Genomic DNA, 24,957 nt, shown 5'->3' with positions numbered 1-24,957 from the left:
GCTTAATGCAGGTTTAGTCCTGGTTTCATCCTGGTCGAGTTCTGCTTCATGACTGGAATAATTCAAGTTGACTCCGATTTCAAGAATTATCCCAGTCGTTTCTTTGTCTCGGCACACTCCAGTTGTAGTCACTGTTTAAATCTGATCCTTTGATGGGTAATGGCTGGACTAAGCACTCGATTGAATATTTTATCCACTTTTATCGTAATTCTAGTTCAGTCCTGAATTCACATATTTTAGTTCAAATTTAATCCGAGTTGAGACCCGATTCGATCCCGTTTCAATCCAGGTTGAGTCGAGTTCAAATCACTCGATTCAAGGCGCAAGTGTCATCCTGCTCGAGTCCAGCGTTCGTCCTGGCACAGAACAAACCGAATCCAGATTTAGCTAAATTCAGTCCTACTTTTGTCTCAGTCTATGTTTCATCCGGGTTAGCCGCATTGGGGTGGGGGTGTGACCCCGCTGGCAGCCGAGGAAAAGTTTTCCCTTGTTGAAGACGTGAAAGGAGGAGAGTGAGTAGGTGAGTAGCTCATGCAGTGAGGTCATGCAAGGCGGCAAAACAATCAAATCCCAGTCAAGCGCAATCGCTCGCAACCGCAGCACACCACGGCCACGCCCACGACAAGCCGGTGCCAATCCACTCGTCGGTCGCTCGGTTACCACGCTAAGCGCTTCGGGTTGTCGCTGGGTCGGCCCGGACCGGGGGAGCGGAGGGGGAGACCAATCCTGCTTCCTGCTGGAGCGGGACCTCGGCCCAAAAGTTTCCCGAAGCCAAACTTGGGGCGAGCTGCGGGCGACTTGCTAGCAAACTAGTCAAGTCGGTGATGGCGCCGCGCGGCTCGACTTCCCGCTCGCCTGACTCTGTACGGGCCCTGGGACTGACTGCCGACCAATCCGGCCATCTTACCCGCGACCGTTCCCGGGAGAAAAGGAAGGCTTGGTGACTTGGATCTTGGATGACTAACAACGGATCTTGACCACCACCTTGGGCTGGCGTTTATCCAGGGCTAATCGAGTTTTCTGAGGGTTCTTCGAAGCTCACGTTTGGGACCAACTACTGGCTAGGACGATGGCGATTATTGAGAGATTCCTTTTTTGCGGCTTTGGCGACTGGAAGTTTTTTTTTTTTCCCTTTGGCTTTTGACTCAGCATAAAACTTGATTTTTAGTCTTGCTCTTTTTATGCTTTCTACTGTCTCCGTTTTTCATTTCTAGTTGTACGATTTAATTTTTGCTCCACGTGCAGCACTTGGTCAACTGCGGTGGCTGTTTTAAAATGCTCTCGAAATACACGAGTTGAGTTGAGCTGAGAAGAAGTCATATTGATGATGATGATGAAATGGAGACAAAAAAGCAAAGGCGTTCACATGAGACTGAGCAAAACGAGATGTTGACGAGACAAGCGACAAACGAGCTTTCCCGTCACTCTCCTTGACAGTTGTCCAATGAAACTTTTTTTTTGTGCGTCATAATATCACTACTGCATGGTAATATAAAATTAAAACGTCAGATGTAAGAATTTACGGGTATTTGAAGGCACCGATTAGGTCAGTGAGAAGCGAGTCGGTGAAGGTGCGCTCAATTTGTTGACCCTCTTGTCCAATCAGGGATCAGCGCCACTTCATGTGCACGAATAATAATTCGCGCGCACAAAGGTTTTTTTTTTGTGTCAATTATCATGTCCGGGGCTCCGTCGAAATGTACTTGTCAACCTTCCTTCCTTTCATGGGACTGCATTTTACAAATAACTTTGCAAAGTTTATGTTCAATATGCACAACACCTGCAAACAAGACACACAAGAACTGTTTTCAAATGTGGGGAGGAAAAAAAAACAAAAAAACAAAAAAGTGCAACAGAATAAAAAACACTTTACGACATATGCGCACACACACACACACACATTAGCAAGATTAAAATAGTTTTCTTTCTCCAGAATGCTAAGCTAAATGCTAATGACTGGCACACACACACACAACACACACGTGACACAGAAAGCAACATCAAGTGCAGGGTGGCGTTTGGATTGTGACAGTTGACACGTTTTATTGTGTTGGTTAGTGGAGGTGACGTGTCCACATGCAACAGGAAAAGAAAAAGAAAGACAATGACACAATGAAACATTTTCAAATGATGATGACGATGATGTGGATGATACGACAACAACAATGACCAGCACGGGGGGGGGGTAGGCGGAATGTCATAAAAAAAACTAACAAATAAACACACGCACAAGATTATGGTGAAGAGGACGACGATTTGTCAGTGTAAAATAGCGACGCTGCATATGGTTCCTTGGGACTTTTATTGACGCTTCAAAGTGGCAGGTTTTGTTTTTTATTTGCGGCCAACGATGGCGGATGCGAATTACTCGCGGCGGGTGGGGTGTGCCCTTTAAAATGTCTGCTGGGGGTCACGTGGTGACGAGTTTGTACAGGAGAATGTAGAGAAGAAGAAAGGACATTAAGAGTTGAGTGGACAGGGGGACAGGGGGGTGGGCCTGGGGGGGGGGGCAAAGAAGAAGAAAAAGAAAAGGCAAAACAAATGAAGGAGGGGAATGGATGCGAATCGGTGTGTTGTGTGCATGCGCATACACGAGTGACCCCCCTCCCCACCCCAAAGAAAATAATGAGAAAAAAACTCCAACCCTTTTCTGACTCCAGCATCACTTTTCAGGGAATGCATGAAATTCATCTTCATATCGTCGGCCGTCTTTTCAAATAGCTCACATTTTGCACCTCGCCGCCGAGACGGCCGCCAAAAGAAAGCGGAGGAAGAAAAAACTGCCGAGATGGTCCCAAAAAGCTTCGCTAGGCTCACGTCGCCTCCCGCTCGCAATTGGGAGCAGCTCGGGGCCGCTGAGGCGCTTCACCGGAAACGATTAAGCGCGTGCTACGGCAGGTGTTGGCGAGGAGGTGTGGCCTGGGAGCTTCAAAATATATTTATAGCGCAAATGTTAAATCGAGTCCCGACTTTCGAGGTCCGCACAATAAATGCTCTCAAAATTACCAGGTGGCAGATCTGAGCTTTCTTAAAAAAAATTTTAAAAATTCAATTTAGCTTTGCTTCTCAACAAGATTGCTAAAAAAAATAAAAACACTTTTGATAATGATTCTATACTCATTTGTAATATTTGAATAAAAGGTTCGCTTCAAGGTTTCTGGGATTCACCTTGCAAAAAAAAATAATAAATGGCTCCCCAAAAGTGTCTTCTCAGCAGACTTTCCTTCCGTCTCTTTCTTTTGGCTTCCTGGATCTTTTTTTTTTTTTTTTTTGAGCGCACGTCTCAACGGGTCGACGTTAAATGAGGATTTCCCAGCGTAATGCGTTTCTCCGCCCGTCTGTCTATTGCCGGGGTGCGTGTCTGCGCGTGTGCAGCTTGCGAGTGTTGGAGTATTGCTGGTAGGCGGGCGAGCGGTAACTAACCCTGGCGGAGTCCGGCTCGCTGCTCGGCCCGTTCTGACTCGCCACCTCGCCTTCCCTGAAGGCACAAAAACAACACACGCGTACACGTCAACAACATGACGCTGACCCCACAAAATCTCGATGCTTCCGGTTGCCACTTTTGAGCATCCGTTCCGGCGGAGGAAGCGCCATCGACGGGTGGGTTGCGCTCACCTTGGTTGCGCGGCGGCCGTGGCTTCCGCCGCCGCCGGCTGCTTCTTGCTCTCTTCCTCCTCTTGCCTTCTTCTCACTTCCAGCAGCTCCATCTGAGAGCACGAGGGCACACGCATGAGGCCGCGCGCACTTTCGCTCTGCAGAGCGGCGCTGACTTTTCAGGCAAATGGTTTCCGAGGCGACAGGCGAGTCGCTTCCAAGCCCATCTTGGAATCAACATGGCCGACCGAGGTGGAAATAATTGGACGCGAGTCTCACCGTGGTCAACCTTTCCAAGGCGGCAAAGCGCTCCTCCCAGGTGGCGGCCGACTTCTCGAAGGCCTCGTGCCTCTTGATGAGTTTCTCCACGTCGTCCACGCTTTGTCCCATCTCGCGGCTGGACAAGTACGACTCCTGGCCCAGGAGCCAGGCCTCGGCCACGCCCGCGTCCCGTGAGAACTGGTGCACCTCCAGCACTGCACGCGTGCGCGCAAGGCAAAGCCAACCGGCGTCAGCGACAAGCTCGGCGGCTGCCGCGATTGGGCGCCAGGCCTCACTCACCCAGTCGGAGCCACTCCCACCGGTCCTCCCACTTGTCAATCATCTCTTTCCGCTTGTCCGTCAACTGCAGCAACTTTTCTTTGATCTGAGGACATGCGCACACACACGTTGTAACGCGCAAGTTGTTTCCCGGCTACATTTGCTGCCTAAACTCCGAGCACAAATTCAGCATTTGGAGAGCGAACACGCCAGACGGGGGATTTTTTACGAGCGGAAGGCGGCGGCGGCGGCGGACGCACCTCGTCGGAGGCGTAGTGCTTCCTGGCCAGGAGAGACTTTCCCAGCTCGATGCAGGCGGTGAAGCTGTCGTTGCGCGCGTCGATCTCGGCCTTAATGCCCTGGTGGTTGTTCATCAGCAGCTCCACTGACGACACGTCGCTACACGACGACACGCCACCGCGGGCGTTACTACGGCAACGCCAACCACCCGTGCTGGGATGTCACCCGAGACCTCAAATACTCTCACCTACTGTAAACGCATCTGTTACGCTTGCGCTTTAAGTGAGCCGCAAGCTCTGCGATATTTTTCGATCCGATTATTCCAGCAAGGAATCGGGATAAATATTCTCCACAAAATGTGACTGCGGGTACGATTTTTGTCCACTTGAGGTCGGATAGTTCCACATCACGTTACCTGTGACTTTGATTGTGTGCAGCTTTAAAAGGCAGAGCCACAGTCGGTGAGTGACGTGGGTGCCGGCAAACGTGAGCGTAGATGAGCCCTTCTAGTTTCACGAGAACATTTTTTAACGTCAAGAGAATTTGACCGGTACTCAAGCGAGTGTGCTGCGGGTTGTACCGGGGATTCTCCTGCGCGTCGATGAGTCTGATGACGTCGTCCATCCACAGCATGAGGTCTCGCACCAGACTGAAGAAGCGGAACTTGTCTCCCGTGTCGGCCAGCTTTCCTCGACGGCACTCGGCCGCCTCCAGAAGGTTCTTCCACGCCTCCAGAACCTGAAGAGCGCACACGCACGCACGCACGCACGCACACGACGCAACGGGTACGTTGAGAAGCGGCAACGGCTCAGCTGCACGCGCTCGTCGGGCCGCCCGACGGCGGCGTCACATCCGGTCGACCGCTGTCGGTCAAAGTCACAGAAGTGTACATCATCATGTCGGCTACGACCATAAAAGGAAGTCTGATCGAGAACGATGATGATCCCAATTGACGGATTGATTTCTTTTGTTTTGTTTCTTAGTCAACGTGAAACCGAATCAAGTCCACGTCGCCATGTTGCCATTTAGCGTTTGGGATATGATGATGAAGACCAGTTTTCTGCCACGGAGGCTCCAGTCACACGGCAGGACAGGGTGCCCACGTTTTGGGAAAATGGCATTGTTTTTTTTTAAGGGGGGGGGGGGGGAGGGGCTGTTCACATTACAAAAACCAAATGCAAGTTGTAATGTGAATGGAATGAGTTGTTCAAAGGAAACGCATGCGCACACAACACGACGTCCTGTGGCGCAGTGCGTTTATGGAAGACAATATGGCAAGATCGCAATCGCTCGCCCAACATTTAAGCGGCCTACTTGGCGCAGGGGAACGGACGACAAGGACATTATAAGCCAACGTCCGGCCAACGAAAACTAACCAAAGCGCAACATTCACTGCCGCGGCCAAAAGTCGCAAATGTTGACAATACGAGACATCTCGAATCATGAAGCGCTTTCACGACAGCTCCAGCGGTCCCAAAGCGCCTTACAGCAGATGGCAGCAATTATTTTCATGACATTTCAAGGTCGCAAGGCTCCAAAATAATCCAAACGTGCGAATGTTTTGCCAAGTAGAACAGGGGTAGCTCGGTTTCGGATTTCACCGCGCTACGCTTTTAGCGAGTATGACATGAGATGAGAGAAGTCAAAGCTGCCGACGCGCAACTGACCATGAAAATGCATTGTCGAGCGGTGAACAAATGAAATGCACTTGGCCCAGAGGACGCCCCCATTCGGTGGTAGAGGCTTGTGGGGGGCCGTTCCGCAAAACAAAAGACCTATTTATGAAGCGCATTGTTATGTACTCGCTTTAAAGTTGACAATCAACTCGTGTTCACGTGAAGAGTGTCAGTACCAAAAAGCTGACAGGATAAAACCGAACCGCTACGCAGTCAAATGTTCCCCCCGGCCTGGCAGCATTTCGCTTTTATAGACGCTCACTCGAGTGCAGATAAATGTGTGCGTGGAGCAAGAAAGCGTTTAAGGTCGCAAATCCATCGGCCCATTTGCAAGTGTTTGCTTCTACCTGCAGGTGGCGCCAAAGGGGGAACTCTCTCCTATTTAAAAAAAAAAAAAAAAAAAGTAAATCCAGCACACCGCTGTCAAAGTGTACATTGTTTTTTGTACAGACCAGCACGACCAAGCGGAAGCGCAACTGTGACTAAAATGCATCATTTTAGTCCGAGTACAAAGAAGAAAGCGTTTCTATTTGATGCGGAAGATGAGGCGGCGCAGCCACACTGATGCAAAGCCAAAGAAGCCGCTCAAGTCTCACCTCTCCCTTTCGCTTCTGCAGGGACAGGACGGAAAGGAAGGGCGAGAAAACAAACTGAATACGGCCAACAGTGGTCGCAACACACCGTCTTCATCATCATCATCATCATCCTCATCCTTTCCTATGATGACGTCGCCTTTTTTGGGGAGCCCGTCTCGAATGATGTGCGAAATCTGAGCGCGTCAACCGAGTGACGTTTTCTCCGGCTTCTAATCGAGCGAGTGAGCTGCGTCTGCCCGCGGGCGGGCGCGGCGTTCGTTTCGGCTAACCTCTCCTTCCCGCTTTTGGATGTCGTCCGCTTTGTCGCCCGCGTACGCCGACTGCAGACGGACGGCATCCTCTTGAAGCTGACGCACCTGCAAAAGGGGCGGCGGGCAACGAAAAAAGAAAAAAAAGGAATTCAGATTTTTTTTTTTTTGTCTCTTTCTGTGTCATAGTTTTCAGATATTTGCATGGCATATTTCAGGGGAATATTTGTGCCCGAAGGGATTTGCGGAGCGATCGCGCCACCTGCGTGCCGAGCGCTTGGATGTCGTGCTCGAAGGCGGTGTGCATCCTCTGCAGCGTCTCCACCGTGTTCTGGTCTCGGCCCAGCTCCTCGGGCAGCTTCTTGTGTTTGTCCAGCACTCGCGCCAGGATCTCCTTGGCGTCGTGGTAGAACTTGTGCAGCTCGAAGGAGGCGGCCAGGATCTGCGTGCGCGTGTCGATCAGCTCCAGCAGGTCGGCCCAGGCCTCGTTCAGGCCGTCCTTCCACTCGGCCACCGTGGCCGCGTCGCCGTGGCCCGCGTTGATCAGCTCGTCCGCCAGACGGTTGACGCCGTCCACGCGCTCCTGCCCGATGTTGCCCGTGTCGCGGGCGAACTCTCGGAAGCGCTCCTGCAGCATCTGCGGACAGCCACGAAAGCACTCCCAGTGCGTGCGCGCTTGCGAGTGCCCGCCCCCAAATCTCACGGAGGAAGAGCCAAGAGATATTTTCAAATGCCAAAAATGGGCTCGTGAAGGAATTTTTAAATTTTTTTTTTCTTTGTGAGCTCAAAACTCACAGTGACGTGCTCGTAGTCCTGCCCGAGCTCGTGCGAGCCGGCCACCACTTCCCTCTCGGCGATCCACTGCTCCAAGTCGTCCACTTCCCGGTTGAGCTGGAAGAGGCGGAAGCGCTCGTCCAGCTTGCCCCGCCGCTCCTCCGACAGATCCTTCAGTCCGGCGTACAGCTTGTCCACCTGCGACTGACGCATGCCGATGCGCTCGCTGCGGGAGCGGCGCGGCCGCGCCCGTCAGCGAGCGCCAATCGCCGTTGCCGGTCGGTCTACGATGCGGGGGGGGGCTACCTGTCGGGGTGTTCGGCGGCCACCAGGCCTCGGCTCGTGGCGGACAGCTGGTGGACGGTGTCGGCGTAATCCTCCACCGCCTGCTCCAGGATCTGATGCTTCTTCAACATGGCCACCGAACTCTGCTCGTCCTGAAAGCACCCCCCCCCCGCTTGAATGGAATGAATGAAAAAAAAAAAGACTCGCTGGGCCGCTAACGTTGATTTGCTCTTCAAATGAGTCGAGAACACGTTTTTGGGTGCATTCGCGTTCACTTATCTGGACTATTTTGGACTATTATGCAGATTTTTGTTCCAAACGACGCCGCTCTGCTCAACATCCTTTTTCGGCGGAATTTTTTTGGTTTGTTTGACGCACGCGTGCCGCGTGCCGGCACGCTGACGTTAGCGAGAGGCATCGGGAGCCCACCTTGGCCTTCTCCTCGGACATCATGTAGAGTTCCTGCTCGCTCATCCAGGCTTCGGCCTCGGCGGCGTCAAAGTAGTACTGCTGCGCCTCGTGCGCCTCGCTCAGGCGGGCGTGGCGCTTCTCCGTCTCCTGGCGGATCTGCTCCCACAGCGAGCGCAGCTCCGCCAGACGCCGGCGGATCAGCTGGCCCGTGGGCCGCTCCTGCCGCAGGATGTGCTGGCTGCGCTCAAAGATGTCGTCGTAGCGCGGCTGGTGGCCCCGGATCTCCTTCTGGAGCGTCTAGAGGGACGGGGAAGGCGGGCAACTCTCGTTCCTTTCGCTCGAGGGGAAGACGGGACGACGAGATGAGATGAGATTCCTACCTGGTTCTTCTTGATAAGGAGCTGCACTGTTTGGAGGTTGTGGCCGTGGTCCGTGGACGTGGCCAAGGGCATCCTCTCCTCCACCCACAGCTGCAAAAGACGCCGAGCACAACGAGAAGGTCAAGGGGGGGGGGGGGGGGGGCGAGGACAGGAGGAAGAAACAAAAGGAGTTGGACAAAGAGGAGGAGAAGAAGCAGGAAAGATGGAGACAAGAATCAAAAGAGAAGTACAGAGGGAAGAAGATAAAGATGAGAAGATGAAAAGGAGGCGTGGAAAAGAAGGTGAGGGTGACGGAAGAGGGGCAAAGAAGCAGCAAGCGGGCAAGGAGAAGCAGAGGAGGAGAAGGAAAAGAGCAAAAGTGCTGAGAAGGACGACAAGGAGACGAGGAAGAACCCAAAGTAGGTTAAGAAGCGAGAAAGAGAAAAGGAAGTGAAGGAGAAGTCGGGCTCAAAGAAAATCAAGTTGCGTCGTACGATCTCGTCCTCGACGTCGCGGTTGAACTGGTGGATCTCGCGGGACGACATCAGGTTGTCGCGGCGACTTTGGAGCGGCGCCCGCAGAGCGCCAAACTTGCTCTCCACGCTCCTGCGCTGGCCGTCCACCTCGTCCGAGCCTTTGCCCTCCTGACTCAGCGCCTGCGACTGACTCTGCAGCTCGTCCACCTCCTTCTGCCTCACCTCCACTTGGCTCTCCAGCATCTGCCGGCACCACGAGGAAGCGCGTCGTCAGCCCGGGTCGGGGGGGAGGCTCGGTAGCCGGAGAAATCGCGCGAACGCGACGCTTGCGTCGGCCGCGTCTCGGCCTGAATCGGAGCCGCGGAAAATGTTTGCGAGATGTCGGGGCGCCACCTGTTGCTTCTTGAGCATGATGTTGACGGAGGTGAGGTCTTTGCCGTAGTCGTCCGACTGCAGCTGCGCGTCCAGGCCGGCCAGCCACTTGTCCAGGTCGGCGCAGCTCTGCGTAAAGAGCTCGGCCTTGTTGGCGTCAAACAGACACTTGGCTTTGGTCTGCGTGCTGGACTCCAGCTCCTCCCACATCTTCTTCAGCGCCGCCAGCTTCTCGCGCACCATGGCCTCCGTCTCGGGCTTCTCCGCCATCAGCGCCTCGCCGTCCTGCCGTGGCACAAGGCGACACCGCGTCACGCGACGTTGTCGCGGCGCGAGAAGCCGGCGGGTTTTCTTTGGACTGACCTTCTGGATCTTGTCCAGCCACTCCTTGTTGGACTGCAGCTCGGCCATGAAGGCCTGGTGCTTGAGCCACTTGCTGTGCAGGTTGCGCGCCTCGTCGTACGTCATGTCCTGAGCCGTCAGCATCTTCTCGTTGATCCACAAGCTCAGCTGAGCGCAACGCATCGGCATTAGCCAACAAACGGCAACGCCCCCGCCCCCCAATAAAACAAAAGGTCCGCGCGCATGCACCCGCTCACCTCCTGGCAGTCCTGTAGGAACTTCTGCAGGTCTCGGTTGTCCTTCAGTCTCATGAGGAGTTCGCTGGCTGCCGCTCGGTTCTTCTTGTGCCTGACGGGGGAAACATTTTCAGCAAGCGTGCCGCACTTTGAAATTGATTCAGAAGTAACATTCGTAAATTGCATTGCTATCGTTCCTCTTTTTGATCACCGGAAGGCTAAAAACCCCCACAACGGGTTTCGGGACAAAACACAATGACAAGTCTGGGAAGGGCACAAAAAACTAAAACTCAAACAAAAGAAGAAAAATATAAAATGTTGAGTTTATTTTGGATAGTGTTAAGAAAAGCAATTGGCACTGATTTGGTGGAATGCTGGAACATAAAACATCCAAAGTGATGTAAAAGCATGTTTTACGTGTATTTCTTAATTTTTTTTAATTTTAGAAAAGTCTGACGCACGCTTTTTTTTTTCCCTTCTTCCCGTATTGCCTAAGTATCGGATTGGGACTCCGTATTTGCACACACTTAATACCAAAGAAAGCGTGATCGGGACATGCCCAAACAAACGAGCTAAAAAACGTCGAGTCAACGTATAACAAGAATGGGTGGCGGACCTTTGGTGTATGGAGTCCACCTTGTCCTGGATGCGCTCGGTGTTGATGTTGCCGTCGGCGACCAGCCGCCGCCCCGTGTCCACCACGCCGCTGATCTTCTCCTCGTTGGCGTCCATGGTGGTCATGAAGTCCTCCTGCTTCTTGATGGCCGCCTCGGCGCCCTCCAGCGTGGTCGGCATCTCCGTGTGGGCCAGCACGTACTCCTGCAACACGCACGCGCGCCGACGGCGTGAGAGGAAGCGGCTTCATTCCTAGATGGTAAGTGGGCGGAGCTGCGGCGGGCGGGCTTACCTGGTTGTTGAGGAAGGCCTCGGCCTGCTTGGTGTCTCTGAGGAAGAGCTGGTAGGAGTGCGACTGCGACAGGAGGTTGCGCCTGTTCTCCCACATCTTGTGCAGCTCGTTCCAGCCCGTGTCGAGCGCCTGCAGCCGCTGGCGCAGGAACATGTACTGCGCGTCCGTCTGGCCGCGCGTCACCATCTCGCCCATGTCGCGCATCTTCTGGTAGTCCTCCTCGTAGTTGCGGATCTCGTTCTTGATGGCCTCGTGCTGGCCCAGCAGCTTCTCGGCCTCGGCCAGCGTGTTGGGCATGTCCTCGGACGCGATGGCCGTCTGCGTGCGCGACAGCCACGACTGGAAGTCGTCCAGCTCGCGCAGGAACTGCTGCAGCTTGCTGGCCTCGCCCAGCGACTCCTCGCGGTTCTTCATGGTGCCCTGAAACCACGCGCCCGCCCGCGTCAAATCACACATTCTTTCCAATTGAAAACGGTGAGGGAAATGTGGAGGTTTATGGTGAAGCGGGGGCGAAGGACGCACCTTCATCTCCTCCCACACGCCGGTGATCTCGTCCAGGCGTCCTTTGATGGCCTCGGATTGTTCCGGGTGTTCCGAGGACAAGCGCTCGGCCTCCTTGGCCAAGTCGCCGAGCTTGTCCTCGATGGCGGCCAGGTCTCGCTCCATGCCCGTCAGCTTCCTCTGCAGCGCCATGACGCCGGCCAGGTCGTTGCCCAGCTCCTGGGTGGACTCGATCACCTTGGGGGAGGGTCCCGAGGTTTAGTTTCTAGGGTTTCTCCAGTTTTTTTGAGTGGGCGTATTTGTATTTCTTTGGGGCAAATTATCTTGGGGAGATATGAAATGTTGATGGCGTTCGGTGTACCTTGGTCTTCTCCCTGATCCAGGACTTGGTCTCGTTACACTCCAGATGGTAATTCTGCACTCCCAAGGCGGAGCTCAGACTTTCCTTCTTCTGATCCACCAAGTCGCGGAACTGACTCCACCTGACAAAAAAAAAAAAAAAAAAGAACATCCTCGGGCTCTTGGATCTCGACCCACTTGAAACTCCGGCGCGGCCGCCACGTGGACTCGAGCGTGGCCTTCGGCAGCCATGTTACCTGGTGTTGAGTTTGTCCTGCTGGGACTTGATTTCCTTTTCGCCGGGATGGCCGCTGTGGATGAGTTGCCTGGCGACCTGGTTGACGACGGCGACCCGCGACGCCTGATTATTCATCTCGGGCTCCAAACTCTCAAACCTGCGCAAATAAACCAGCCAGCGTGCATCGTGAAAAACCATACTTTTGTTCGTTGCGATTAAAAAAGGCGCACGGTATATCATCAATTGTTTTGAGAGTTCAACCCAAAGCCGTTAAAGCGGCTCACCGGTGCTGGACCACCTCGAGGTCCTCCAGCTTGTCGGGGATGTCCATGCTGTTGAGCCACTGCTCCTTCTCGTCGATCCACAGCTCGCAGGCGTTGGCCTCGCTCAGCATCTTGTACAAGGCCAGCGCGTCCTGCAGCGCCTGCTTGCGCAGGCGCGCCAGCTCCACCACCTCCTTGTAGCGCTCCTCGATGCCCGCCAGACGGCTCTGCACCTGCCGGCGCGCACGCGAGCCACAAGTCACGCTTTCCGGCCGACAAGACCTCGAGATGACTCTCAAAAATATTTGACGCGCGCTAATACGTCGGAAGCCAGCGGGTGGCGCGGTTATGATGCGGAAGGACGTCACGTGCCCGCCTCACTTTGAGCCCGCAACTCACCTCCTGGGAGTCGGCCTTCTCGGACGGCAGCGTGCGCGACTGCTCGTGCAGGGCGTCGATGACGGGCCGGTAGCTGGCGATCTCCTCGGCCACGTCCTTGTGCTTCTTCACCAGCGCCTGCGTGGAGAACTCGTCGTGGCCCACGTCCACGCTGGACACGATGCGCAGGGCGTCCAACATCCACGTGTCCATGTCGTCGGCGTCCGCCTGCGACGAGACACAACAGTCACGCGTTGCGTACCAAGAGGAGCCCCGGAGGACCGGAGCCTCTTACTTGGAACTGGTGCTGGTTGCACGCCTCCTGCAGGCGAGATTTGCGGACAGCCGAGAGTCGCTCCAACGCCGCCCACTGATCCTGCCAAGTGCACCGCCGCACAAAAAAAGAAACAAAAAAAAGTCTGAGAATCAATCCGGCCGATCTCTTTTCATTCGTCAGCCCGTTTGGTTTCTTCACCTGGATGTCCCCGATGCGTTCCCGGATCTTGTCGGCCCCAAAGTGCTTGTCGGCCACCAGCTGCTCCCCCTGCTTGATGGTCTGCTGCAGGTGGGCGGCGCGTCCGCTCATTTCGTCCTCAAAGGCCTTGTGCTGACTCAGCAGCCGCAGGGCGCCCGTCAGGTCCTTGCCGCAATCCTCCGAGGAGAGGATCTGCTCCTTCTCGCGGATCCAGCCCTCCTGCCGGACGTGCATCGCAAACAACGTGAAAACGACAGTCGTTGCAGGCGTCCGGAAACTCATGAAAACTAGCCGCAGTGATGAGCAAACCCACACCAACTGGTTGCACACACTCAATAACTAAAAATGATGAAAAAGATTAACTCATTCACTCCCAAAGACGTTTTTAAACGTCTTTTCCTACTTGGTCCGGAACTGGTTGGTAATGAATGAGTTAAAAAGTCACCGCAACTAACAAGAACAATTTGTGGGGGCTCAGCAACTAACGAAAATGACTTCCGGGTGGTCAACAACTCATGCTAACGAGTTACGGCCCCCCTCAGAAACTCTTGAAAAGCAACAAAAACTGGTCGCAACCGGTCATGACAACCGGTGTCCGAAGGCCAGACGCCGCGCGCAAAATCGCGGCTGGCGGCTCGCTCAAAACGACACGAACCTCTTCGGCCATTTCCCAGAAGAACTTCCAGAGGCGGCGCGACTCTTCCAGGCGTGCTCGCCGCTCGGCCGCCAGCTGGCTGAGTTCCTGGTAGCAGAATTCCATGTGGGCCACGCGTTCCCTGATGACCTGAGGGTCGCAGGGTTTGTACCCTGACGAGGAAGAAGAAGAGGAGTTAGCTTTTGACCTTTCCGCAAGACTCCGAGGAAAGGTTCAGTCTCACCGTCGGAGTCGTTGGCAAACTTCTGCGCGTTGGCGTTGACGTTGCGGACCCGGTCGGCCTGGATGGCGATGTCCGCCTCCACCAAGGCGTGCTTCTGCAGCAGGTCCTCCACACCCAGGAGGTGTTTGCCGTAATCCTGGGACAGCAGCAGCATCTGCGCCCCCAAACGTCCAAAGCGTCAGTCAACGTGAGCGCTCGCTGGGTTTTAGTCAAATGATTCATCGAGGCACCTTCATCTCGTCCATCCAGTCCATGATGTAGAGCATCTCCTGGAAGACCCTCTGCATGCCCAGCGTTTGCTCCAGCCTCAGCCTGCGCGCCTTGAGGAGTTCCAGCAGGTACTCCCACAGGCGGATCACGTTGTCCTTCCTGGCCGCGATGCGCTTGATGTCGTGGTAGCTCTCCGCCTCCAGCTCCTTGGCCACCGACACCACCGCCTGCGGCGCAAACCGCCACCACCACAAAACAACGCCTTGGACTTTGATCGGGGAGATGACCTACAACGGTGCTTCTCTTTTTACACCGAGTAGCACCCAAAAAAACAAAACCTTGGTCTTCCAATTTCCAAGACGATGAGCAACGGTTGCAATTAGGCGAATTATTTATTTAAAAAAACCAAAAAAAACGGATCGATGTTGTATTCCTAAAGTTGGACGATTAAAAAAGAAAGACTGCTTTCCAAGGATAAAGTTTGACAAAAGTAAAAATAAGACACTATTGTGATTTGGGGGGGAATTTTTTTTTTTTGTGGAGATTTCATTTTCAGCGGTAGCGCGAGCCACGGCGCAGGCACCTGAACGCGCTCCTCGTAAGCGGCGATGTCCGTCTCGATGGCCTCGTGCTTCTTGGTGGCCGCCTCCACCGCCTGGAGGTCGAAGCCGAAGTTGTCCTGCGGGAGCCGACACACGCGCACGCTGAAAACGGCCCGCCCCCATCGCGGGGCGCCGCCCCCCCGTCGTGGAGTGGCGTCCGTCACCTGCGAGACCAGCCGCTGGTTTTCGCTCAGCCAGGTCTCCCGCATGGCCGCCTTGCGGTCGAAGCGGCGAGCCAGCTGCTCCAGTTTCTCCTGGCGAATCAGCTCCGTCCTCAGCGCCAACTCGCGCTCGTGCTCCGCCTTCTCCAGACGCTCCCACGCCTGCCAGAAACGCGCCTGTCACGCTACAGAGTTTGGTGCATTGATCCGCAAGTTCAGCGCGGAAAGCTGTTCGAAGCACGTGCATCCATTTTTCGGTCCATCCCAACTGTAGTCATTGCCCCCCCCCCCCCCCCACCTCACTGAGAGCGTTTCGTAATGTTTCAAGCGTACGGCAATGCCTCTCTGCCGAGCATTGACGGTGCACTGGCGTGACAAAAGTCCCCACCGGAGGTCCAGGTGCCAAATGCGCGGCCCGTCACTGAATGGGGAGCGATGACGTCGGAGTGGGCGTGGCTACCTTGTTGATGTCCGAGATGAGTTTTCCCTCGCGAGGTGTGTACACCTTCTGGTTGTTGGCCCTCATCTTGCTCTGGATGGTGAACAGCAGAACCTCCAGGTTGCCCTTCTCCGTGAACCTTTGCGCACACAAGCGAGCAAGCGCGGGCCGATTTATTTTTCAGACCGGAAATTGAAGCGCATGAAGATCAAAAAGGAAGACTTTTTGAAGGTCAAAAGAGTGGAGAGAACAATCTTTAGCATTCTATACGGGCTGGTTGTCAGACTTTTGTCACCAAAATACTCAGCCCTAAAGGAGTTATCGGTTTCTTCCGAAGGCAACGCACTTTGGGGGCTTCTCCACCGTCCTGTAGGTGTTGAAGGCCTGCAGCTGCTGCTGGACGCCCACCAGCGAGTTGGCAAACTTTCTATTGTTGAGGATGATGATGGTCTGCTCGATCCACTCCAGGAGCTCCGAGGCCAAACACTCGTACTTGTCCACCATCTTCTCCGTCTCGATGGCGTTGTCCAGAACCTGCGCGCAAAAAACGCATAAGCCCGCCAAGCACCTGCTTACAGTCCCGCGCAGCTATTATGATTTTTCTTTTTTCTTTTTTAAATCGGACACCGCAGTTAAGTCATCATCATTGAGCGTGCTGTGCGCTCACCTTGCCGATGCGCTTGCCCTCCACCTTGAGGGCCTTCATCTTGGAGAAGTAGTGGTAGTAAGTGACCACGTAGGTGATGATGGACTTCTCATCCGGGTGGTCCACGCTGATGTCTGCCGCGAGAGGACGAGACCCCGAAGTGAGCGACGTTTCCACAACACGACCTCATCTAGCGCTGGCTAACGGGAACGCACGCTTACTCCAAAGTATTGGCAGGCATACGGGAAGCTGCATTTGCATAACATTCAAGATTAAACGCGGGGGGCGGGGGTGGGGGGGCACTTTTAAAGAGCTCCTTATCGTCACGACCGATGAATTCACTAAAGGTGATCATTAGGAGTGAAAGGGTGAAAATTGCCATCGTCAGCGGCGCGGCGCGGCTGACCTTCGGGGTCGAGCAGCTTGGTGAGGCCCAGGTGCTGCTCGGCCAGGTTGAAGGCGTTCTGCAGGTTGTAGTGCGCGTTGGACTTCTTCAGCTTGTCAAAGTCGATCAGGTCCGGTCTGAGGCGGGACGGAAAGAAAAGCAAGCACTCCTTGTCACCTTACGCAGCGAGCAGAAGACCGCTGGGTGGCGGAGGTGCAGTTTATAGAGCCCCGACCACCTTTTTCACGTGCATCGTACAACGGCCGCGCGGAGCCATTGACGCCGCTACGCATCGATTTATCCGCATGCTCGCTTCTTGATGGCTAATGTCATTTCGTGGAGTCGAAGTTCAAATTTCAGTCCATCACAAAAGAAAGCATCAAACATTGGAATGGAAAGCAATTTCTGTGAAGCTCAATAATGGGGTAGAGGGATGCAATCTTTTTCAAAACTCCAAAAATAAACATCAGCCGGCTCACATTTGTACGCAGCAGGCCAAAGGTATGGAACAATCATCAACGTGGTATCATATTATCAATGGACAAGCGGGGAGTGTCCATCTGAGTGTTGCTTTTTTGTTTTTTGTTTTTTTGCTTTGCTACCAATTCACATGTATGACTTCTTGCCACTCGACAGAGCTCGCCGGGCTCAGATGACTTCCTTCTTAATCGGGGACGTCACCGCTTGATCGGCATAAATCGCACGGCCGTCGTCGCGAATGTCACGAGCAACCGCGCGTGGGAAAAATGGTTACCTGTGTTTGTGGATGATGGCGTTGAAGGCCATCCCGTCCCTCCAGCTGGTGGAGAAGTTGTGGATGTTCACGTTTGGATATCTGCAAAACAACGGCGCTTGAGTGACTCGACTTCGGTCTTTTTTTTTTTTTTTATTGAGGTGGGGAAGTGTTTCGTTTTCGGACCGACTCTTCCGTCGCTCGTTTCTCATTTGTGGTATTGCGCCAGCACTCACCCGGCCGTCTTCATCTGACACCAGAGCAGCAGAGCATCTTTGGCCGACTTCTTCTCTTTGTTGTCCTCCGTCTCCACGCTGATGTCTTGGATCTGAAGCACACACGCGCGCGCGCACGTCAAGGCTCCCCGCCGACATCATCAACCAAAACCGAGACTACAAACGAGGACTCGTGAGCTCGGCCGCTGAAATTCCCGCAGCTGCCGTCAATCGTCGCTTCACTTCATGTCACTCCCTCTGCAAGACTAAAGGCATTTTTTTTTTTTTTTAATCCCACCGCCATATGAATGCTAAACTCGTCTCCGCCCCCGGCGGTGTTGATGACATCACATGACAACAATGTCGTTAATCAGATGAAGGCGACAAGGAAAGAAAAAAATGGCAGCCGTGATTAAGAAATAATTTCTGGAAATGCGCGGGGGGGCACTTGATAAACATTTCGTGTGATTTGCCTCACGGAGGTCCCTTCATTTTACTTGGAAAAAAAAAAAAGGTGACTGTTTATAAGCCTCACTTCTAGATTTGCGGGAACCGTGTTTGGGGTGAAAAATGCGCTGCTTATTTGCATTTCTTGAAATCGACATTTTTGGGGTTTCAATTGACCTGTGGCTGCTGGATGTGATGCGGCGGGCAAGCGGGCGCTTACCTGGAAGCGCAAGATGATGGTCCAGATGAGGCCCAGCGTGAGGCGGTGGTTGCCGTCCACGATGTCGTGCGAGCCCATATTCTCCAGGTGGACGCGCTGCTCCTTGAGGAACTGCAGGGCCTTGTCCACGTTCTCCAGGCAGTGGATCCTCATGCGGCCTTTGGTGGGCTTGGGCTGACGACGGACAACCGGGACAACTTGAAGCAATTCAGCGATACCTCAAGAGCTGTCACGAGAATGGATTGTTTTCCGGACACTTGAACTCGTGTGAATCCTCCCAATAGTTACAGTTGAATATTTTCGCTCGTTAGCTGCAGCCCAAAATAATCAGTTTCTTTTTTTTTTTCATTCTTCATTTTAGGGCGATCACTCTTTTAGGTGATGAACATAATGGGGGAGGGGGGGGCGGGAATGTGACTTTACATTGTGGATGTAAACTTGCGATTTCAACCGTAGGGGATGAATACACCGATTTCATACTGAAAGAATCCATTTTGTTCCATCCGTGTGTCAGCGTCAAGTCTGCAACGCGCGCGCGCGCATGCGTACCAGCCTCTCGCCGCTGAGGACCTCGAGCAGCTTGATGAGCATGCGACCGTCCCGAAGGTCCACGTAGAGGTCGGTGATGCGGCAGGAAACCCGGGAGAGGTGAGAGTTGACCCATTTGGTGAACGTCTTCTTCTGCACCGCCTCGCGCTCGTCTGACCACAAAAACAGAGCGCGCGGCGTCACTTCCGATTCACCTCTCGCGTCTCTTCGCGCCAACATTTCAACTGTTCCTCGGGGGGGGGGGGGGCATTGTTTCCCTGTTGCTCGGGGTGCATTGTTTCCCTGGTGTGCATGTGAGTGTCCATGTGAGGGAGGGGCTTCCTGCCTGAGAGAGACTTCCAGAAACGCACACACACACACACACACACGCACTCTCTCTGCTCGCACGCGAACCTTGCAGAATGAATGAAAGACAGCGGAATATAATCTTCATTTATGTGTGTGAGGCACTTTGCTTGTGACGGCGGATGTGCGAGTGCAGATCGAGAAGGTGTTTAGAAGTCATCCGCAGCCTGGATGGGTGTCAGGGGAGGTGAGGCTGCGTGTGAGAGGAGGCGGAGTGTGTGCGCCTGCGACAGCGTGCATTAGTGAAACATTGTCTGTGTGTGTGTGTCAAATATAGCTCTGCAAAAAATTAAAAAGAGCGAGTGCTATCAAGGCGTGCGTGTGCGTACGCAGGAAGTTGTCAAGCGACGTCATGACAAGCATTGTGCTGCTTTTCCGGTAAAGAAAAAAAAAAAAAAGCGAGGCAGGAAAACAACAAACAAGTCACAAGGTCATGTCAACATGATTCGGGATTGCCGTCTTTTCTGGAAAAAAGCGGTTGAGACGTTCAACACAAGGCCAATTTGACGCACCTCCGAATCAGCCCCAAATCAGATCCGCTCACTTTTTCACACGTAGCAGTCAATGTCAAAGGATTGAATTTCCTTGACTGCTGAATGTACAGGAAGCATCGCTGCGCGTGTGTTGCAGAAAGAGGAGACAGCGCTCAATTGATTACGGCTGTGTGTGCGTGTGTGTGTGTGTGTGTGTGTGTGTGCACGCGCGTGTGAAAGTGTCGTGGGCTATAACACACCCGCACTGAGTTGGGACGTGACCTCAACCCGAGGAAACGCACAAAGCAGACATGGGCGTGGACGTTTGTCTCCATGGCGATAGAAAATACAGAACGCAATATCTTGACTTTAGCGCGCGCGCGGACACACACACACACACACAACCATATACTGTACACAAACAGACCGACAGACAGAAAAGCAAACATGTACAAAGTAAAGATACACACATATACACAAACAGACAATGACATACGCACAAAATGACCGGAAGACAAACATGCCAGCACGCAGACACACACACACACACACACACACGCACACACAGACACAATATTGACTGAGATGCTTAGCATGATACACACACACACACACACAGCCGGCAGCTAATGTGTAGCGAGAGGCTCACGAGGCGAGCGTTACTCGTCACTTCACATCGGGCAAACAGAAGCAACAATTGTGGCGCATCATGAGATTGCACACGCATTCCACCGCGGACACACACACACACACACACACACACACACACACACACACACACACACGCGCGCGCGCGTTTGCATGCATGCGTGTGTGTGCGCATTGTGGGGGGTGGACCTCGCCGATAGGCTAAGCCCCGCCCCCCATCTGATGTCCACCAACTGGATTCTTTCATGAAGGTCACAACTCACCCCAGTCCCCCTAAAGCACAAACATGCTCGTCGTAGGTTCGGATGCATTCACTCATGACTTTGCCACACTTTCTTCCGATCTTGACTTGATTCCTGGAAACGGAACGTTCCTTAGTCTCAGCAAAGATGCGTTTTGCATGTCCAAATCGACCATATATGCTTGTGCATTCTCTGCTGTTTTTGAATCAAGGCACGGAAATGTAAAAATCTGATTATCTGATTAAAAAAAAAAAGCCTATGAAAATAATCACATGGCCGCTTATAGTAGCACTCGGAGAGCGAATTATTTTTAAGGGTGCTACTTGCTCTCCAAAGTTTGTCTTGGATTAGCAAAAGCTTGCGAGTGTCTTTTCAAAGAAGCTAGCGTTGCAAAGAGGCCGGCCGGGTCTTGCCTTGGCGTCCGCTTGGGTGACTGACACAGAGAGACCAGTGAGTTTGCGTCCAACATCTGGATCCACTCGCATGGCTCTTGTATGTATGTTTCCAACTCACACTGAGTCACATGACACTATCCAAACACGCGCGCGCGCGCACACACACACACACAAAACACTCATGATGCGGTCATGGCAAAACAGACTCTAGCAATTGCAGCATTCCAACATTCCTGATGTCCCACGAGAGGCCGGGCAGTCCAAATCTCAGCCCGCTCACACAAATGACGGACACGTGGGTGTTGTTACCTCGGCGACCGATCCTCCCGTCAACGAGGGTCTCGCATGAAACGGACGCACCAAATTCGCCCTCGCCGCAGTGATGTCATCACATAGAGAAGAAGTTAGTCACGTTACGTGCGGCCGTTGCGTAATGCGAGTGCGCTAACTTTGAGCCCGCGCCCACACAGGGCTGAAAATGAGTCGTCGCTATATGGCGTTTCATGGTTGGTGGCCGTGCTTTCTAGTTTGGCCTTTTTTTTTTTTTTTTTTTAAGTGGTCATTGTAGTAGCACCTTGCTCACAACACGCCGGGCAGCGCTGAGATGCCGCACGATTCATTGCCGCTGTTTGGATGTCTTGCATCCCCAAGAGCAGGTTTAGAATGAGGCTAACATCTGTGCTAATTAACACTAGCCCACCTATGGCATTTTGAATAAGGTGATTTGGACTCGGGTGCAAAAAATAGGATTGGAACATCCCTATTTACAATGTTAAATTCCATTTTACTTTGTCGATCATTTTTTTTAATGTAAACTTCAACAGGGGCTAACTTCACGTTCACGTTATTGATATGAGCAATGGCGTTTATGTGCGTGCGTGTGACATTCCGGAGCGCGGAGCACACAAAGCAGCTTTGGAACATATCACCGTGGTGCTAACGAAGCGGCGTGTGCGTGTTATTGTGCTGTCGTGAGGCACAAATACGCGTCAATGAGGTCGGTCATTCACATCGTCTGGTGGGACAACCAGAAAAAGAAGCGGCAGCAGCAGCGCGAGCTGGTGACAAGCTTCTGTTGTTGCTGCTTGTTCTGCCACCGTGGCAACCGGAGGCCTCGGTCAGTCACAGCATCAGGTTGTCACTCAAGCAGCCCGACATGTGTGACATCACACCAGCAGAAACCAATCCCTTTTGGAACATTTACCAGCTCCTTGAATTATTCATCCGGGTTTGCAAGCCAGCAGGTGGTACATGGACACTCCGACAAATTAACTCAACTTTTTTTTTCTCTTCTTACTGTTTTCATGACAAATAATTTTGAGGGTGTTCTGCTCATTTCCAAATTTTCAGCGACCAAAAATCCATCTTTATGCATTTAATTGTTCGATCTGCTGAACAACTCTTGGGGCCAGGTATTGAGATTTGAGGAACGCCACTTATCATTGACTTGGCTTTTTTCAATGCCAACAGTTGTCAAAACTGCCGATGTAAAAATGTTTTTATGGTATATTTGTGTGATGTACTCTCTTTCCCCCTCTGCGAAACAGCAGCATGTGAATCAGAAAATAAACATACTATTAATCACAATTCAGCTCCGAAAGCCAATTTAGGTAACAAAAGAGTCTGTCGAACACATGCCTGGAAAGACCCGGCAAATTGGCCATTTTGCCATTTTAGTGCAAAGTCGGAGGACTATTGGGAGCCATGACAGAAATGTCAACGCCCGCTGTCAGTTTCACGAAGCAACATGAAAGTGGCAGGCATCTTTATCACCGGGAGACCCACCCAAAAAAAGTCTGAAGAAGTCATGCCGGAAAAGACCGGGATATTCAACAACCATATCTATCGCATGCTTTTCCAATATCGTACATGAAGAGACCATTGAAAAGTCTCAGGAAGCAACGTCGAAGATGCATTGAAGCTTTTGTATGGAAGTGAATTGAGCCATATCAGACGTTTTCTGATTGTTACCAAATTCGAAGCACAAATAGACGGACGGACATCTCTAAATTGCAGACTATTTTTATTTTCCCCATCGCATATGCGCGGCGCATGGCAGCAAAATTCGATGACGCCCCATGAAACACAAAACTACTCATTTGCATCGTTTGTGATTTTCACACTGCAATGTAAAAGAAGCAAAAAACAAACAAACAAACAAACAAACATGCGGATTCCAGATCGTGACACCCACACACACACACACTTTTGCTATTTTGAACTTTCACTTTCTGCTGTTTGTCTAAGTCTTGGCTGTAAGCCCCTCCTCCACTGAGTAGCCAGTAGCGCGCACAGTGGGCGACTTCCATCAAAGACCTCTTTCATTGTACAGCACACACACAGACACACTGGTTTGAGCCAGACGGCGTGGTCCTCGATCACTTCCTCCTGGTGTCACCTTGGCAGCTAGCGGCTGGACAATGGCAGCCTTCTGCTGGGGATGTTGCGATGTCAGGAGTTAAGTGGCGAGAATGTCTGGCCGTTGTTGCTGTTGCAGCCTCGTTTCGCAGAAGCTCATGTGGGCAAACTCATCCTTCTCAATGGCGTCATTGAGAAACTTCAGGATACAGAGGTTACACTCGGGCTAGGCATTTCGTTTTGACGGTCAAAGGGGTGCTATCTCGGAAGGCTTTTGTTTTCAGGATTTCCCATTTGAATCCATTTTCCTTGAATAAATGAACATTTTTAGTGTGGGACAATTTAATCTGATCAAAGGGGGGCTCAAAGTGCACAACTGAGCTGCTGAGAGCAACTCCGCACGTCTTTCAGCTCGCTTAAGCGTCAATGAGGCAAACTATTTGCAACTCCGAAGCAGCTACCTCGAGTCAAACATTTCCAACCTGACGTTGAGCAAACTTGTCCGCCGGACACCCGGTTGGGGCGCGTCAACGTGATCAATGATCAACTTTCTGCCCGGGCTCGGTTTGGACCATTTTCTAGGAGTACCGTACTTATTAACTCATTCACTCCCAAAGACGTTTTTAAACGTCTTTTCAGACTTGGTCTAGAATTGGCTGGTACTGAATGAGTTAAAAACAACCTGCTGCCTGACGATGCAGTCAACCTGGCCCCCCCACTCCATAATGCAATATCCGAACTCCCTCCCCGGGAAACAACACCAGGTTCTCGTTTGTGGACTTCAGCTCTCAGATTCCTTAAAAACAGAGGGACACACCCTGCACTTGAAGCTCTTTGGCCCGTCTTTGGGGTGCGGATGACCGAGAGGAGCAGCGCGGGTCTCGCAGCCTCCCTCTTTGCATCTCATCTCAAATTCCAGGGAAAGGCCGACCGACGGCGGCGGCGGTCATGAAAGATGGATGAGGAGCCCGCGAGGGAGGAAGAGCGACGAGGACAAGCGCGAGGTCAGCTGATCGCGTCAGACACACCCCCTCGCCTCCATTAACAGCTCGGGGACGACCGGAGCAGCGAGCTGTGATCTAATGGGCTGCCGTGGGACAACAATGAGAGGAAGCGAGGACAGGCTTTCACAGGGGCGTGTCGCTCTTGTTCGGGGGTCGTCTTTGTGCATCCATGTGACTCCCATCGTGAAGCGTGCCCGGGCCTCAAGCACTGACCTTCATTTACAACTCAAATTGCAACATTTCTTCATATATAAATGTATTTACACACACACACAAGAAGTAGTTTTATTTTGAAATTCGGGGGTAAGCCTGCCGATGCTTGGGAAAGGGACAAAGGTCAAATGGTGACACACAAGAAGAAGAAGTGCCTCCAACTTCATCAGCTGTTCTCCATTCATTCTCACCCAGCAATCTCGTCGTGTGGAATATGCGGCATAACCAAACGACTGAGTCGAGTGCACCAAAGGGGTGCACCCAACCATTAGCCGAAGTTGGGACCGGCTTGTCGATGAGAAACGCGTTCAAGGGCTCCCACAAATTCCATTCACACTCGGTATAATGCCGAGTTGTTTCGAGGCGGGTCCTTCGAAACAGCCCGTTTTGCAAATACCGTTGGGGAGCGCTGACCCAAAGCAGACATTCTCTTTGAAGAGCGCCAAAGAAACACAAACCAAGTTGAGGTTGTGCCATCGGGAACTTGGACAAATATCGAGTGAGTGAAGACGCAGACGTCGAAGGAGGACAAGAAGAAGGGGGA

At 52.7% G+C, this 24,957-nt stretch overlaps 1 protein-coding gene across 5 annotated transcripts in view; it reads right to left on the bottom strand.

Moving 5' to 3' along the window:
• The window catches only part of sptbn1 (spectrin, beta, non-erythrocytic 1), a 45,040-nt gene that overhangs the window by 4,001 nt on the left and 16,082 nt on the right, over window positions 1-24,957 (bottom strand). For 2 of the 5 annotated variants that reach the window (XM_086122830.1, XM_086122827.1), the window contains 38 exons: window positions 18,736-18,887; window positions 18,187-18,360; window positions 17,541-17,632; window positions 17,326-17,406; window positions 16,593-16,708; window positions 16,208-16,320; window positions 15,887-16,074; window positions 15,562-15,679; window positions 15,105-15,263; window positions 14,922-15,017; window positions 14,359-14,565; window positions 14,129-14,282; window positions 13,906-14,057; window positions 13,251-13,469; window positions 13,071-13,151; window positions 12,797-13,003; window positions 12,419-12,630; window positions 12,154-12,291; window positions 11,919-12,039; window positions 11,579-11,794; window positions 11,057-11,476; window positions 10,766-10,968; window positions 10,171-10,261; window positions 9,935-10,081; window positions 9,593-9,856; window positions 9,218-9,442; window positions 8,745-8,834; window positions 8,383-8,661; window positions 7,975-8,105; window positions 7,690-7,894; window positions 7,157-7,531; window positions 6,916-7,002; window positions 4,955-5,112; window positions 4,395-4,533; window positions 4,156-4,240; window positions 3,874-4,070; window positions 3,616-3,707; window positions 3,424-3,478 (listed from right to left, as the gene is read on the bottom strand). In XM_086122830.1, the coding sequence (XP_085978956.1) occupies window positions 3,424-3,478; window positions 3,616-3,707; window positions 3,874-4,070; window positions 4,156-4,240; window positions 4,395-4,533; window positions 4,955-5,112; window positions 6,916-7,002; window positions 7,157-7,531; window positions 7,690-7,894; window positions 7,975-8,105; window positions 8,383-8,661; window positions 8,745-8,834; window positions 9,218-9,442; window positions 9,593-9,856; window positions 9,935-10,081; window positions 10,171-10,261; window positions 10,766-10,968; window positions 11,057-11,476; window positions 11,579-11,794; window positions 11,919-12,039; window positions 12,154-12,291; window positions 12,419-12,630; window positions 12,797-13,003; window positions 13,071-13,151; window positions 13,251-13,469; window positions 13,906-14,057; window positions 14,129-14,282; window positions 14,359-14,565; window positions 14,922-15,017; window positions 15,105-15,263; window positions 15,562-15,679; window positions 15,887-16,074; window positions 16,208-16,320; window positions 16,593-16,708; window positions 17,326-17,406; window positions 17,541-17,632; window positions 18,187-18,360; window positions 18,736-18,887 (6,239 nt within the window). Of the gene's footprint in view, window positions 1-3,423; window positions 3,479-3,615; window positions 3,708-3,873; window positions 4,071-4,155; window positions 4,241-4,394; window positions 4,534-4,954; window positions 5,113-6,915; window positions 7,003-7,156; window positions 7,532-7,689; window positions 7,895-7,974; window positions 8,106-8,382; window positions 8,662-8,744; window positions 8,835-9,217; window positions 9,443-9,592; window positions 10,082-10,170; window positions 10,262-10,765; window positions 10,969-11,056; window positions 11,477-11,578; window positions 11,795-11,918; window positions 12,040-12,153; window positions 12,292-12,418; window positions 12,631-12,796; window positions 13,004-13,070; window positions 13,152-13,250; window positions 13,470-13,905; window positions 14,058-14,128; window positions 14,283-14,358; window positions 14,566-14,921; window positions 15,018-15,104; window positions 15,264-15,561; window positions 15,680-15,886; window positions 16,075-16,207; window positions 16,321-16,592; window positions 16,709-17,325; window positions 17,407-17,540; window positions 17,633-18,186; window positions 18,361-18,735; window positions 18,888-24,957 lie in introns of all 5 variants that reach the window. The other 3 variants (XM_086122828.1, XM_086122826.1, XM_086122829.1) reach the window with 2 other exon arrangements.

Source organism: Hippocampus guttulatus, chromosome 10 (genome assembly GCF_054856545.1).
Source record: "Hippocampus guttulatus isolate MCC_2025c chromosome 10, RoL_Hgut_1.0, whole genome shotgun sequence".
Taxonomy (NCBI): domain Eukaryota; kingdom Metazoa; phylum Chordata; class Actinopteri; order Syngnathiformes; family Syngnathidae; genus Hippocampus; species Hippocampus guttulatus.
Note: the sequence above shows the minus strand (reverse complement) of the source record. Positions and strands in the feature narration are given on the sequence as shown.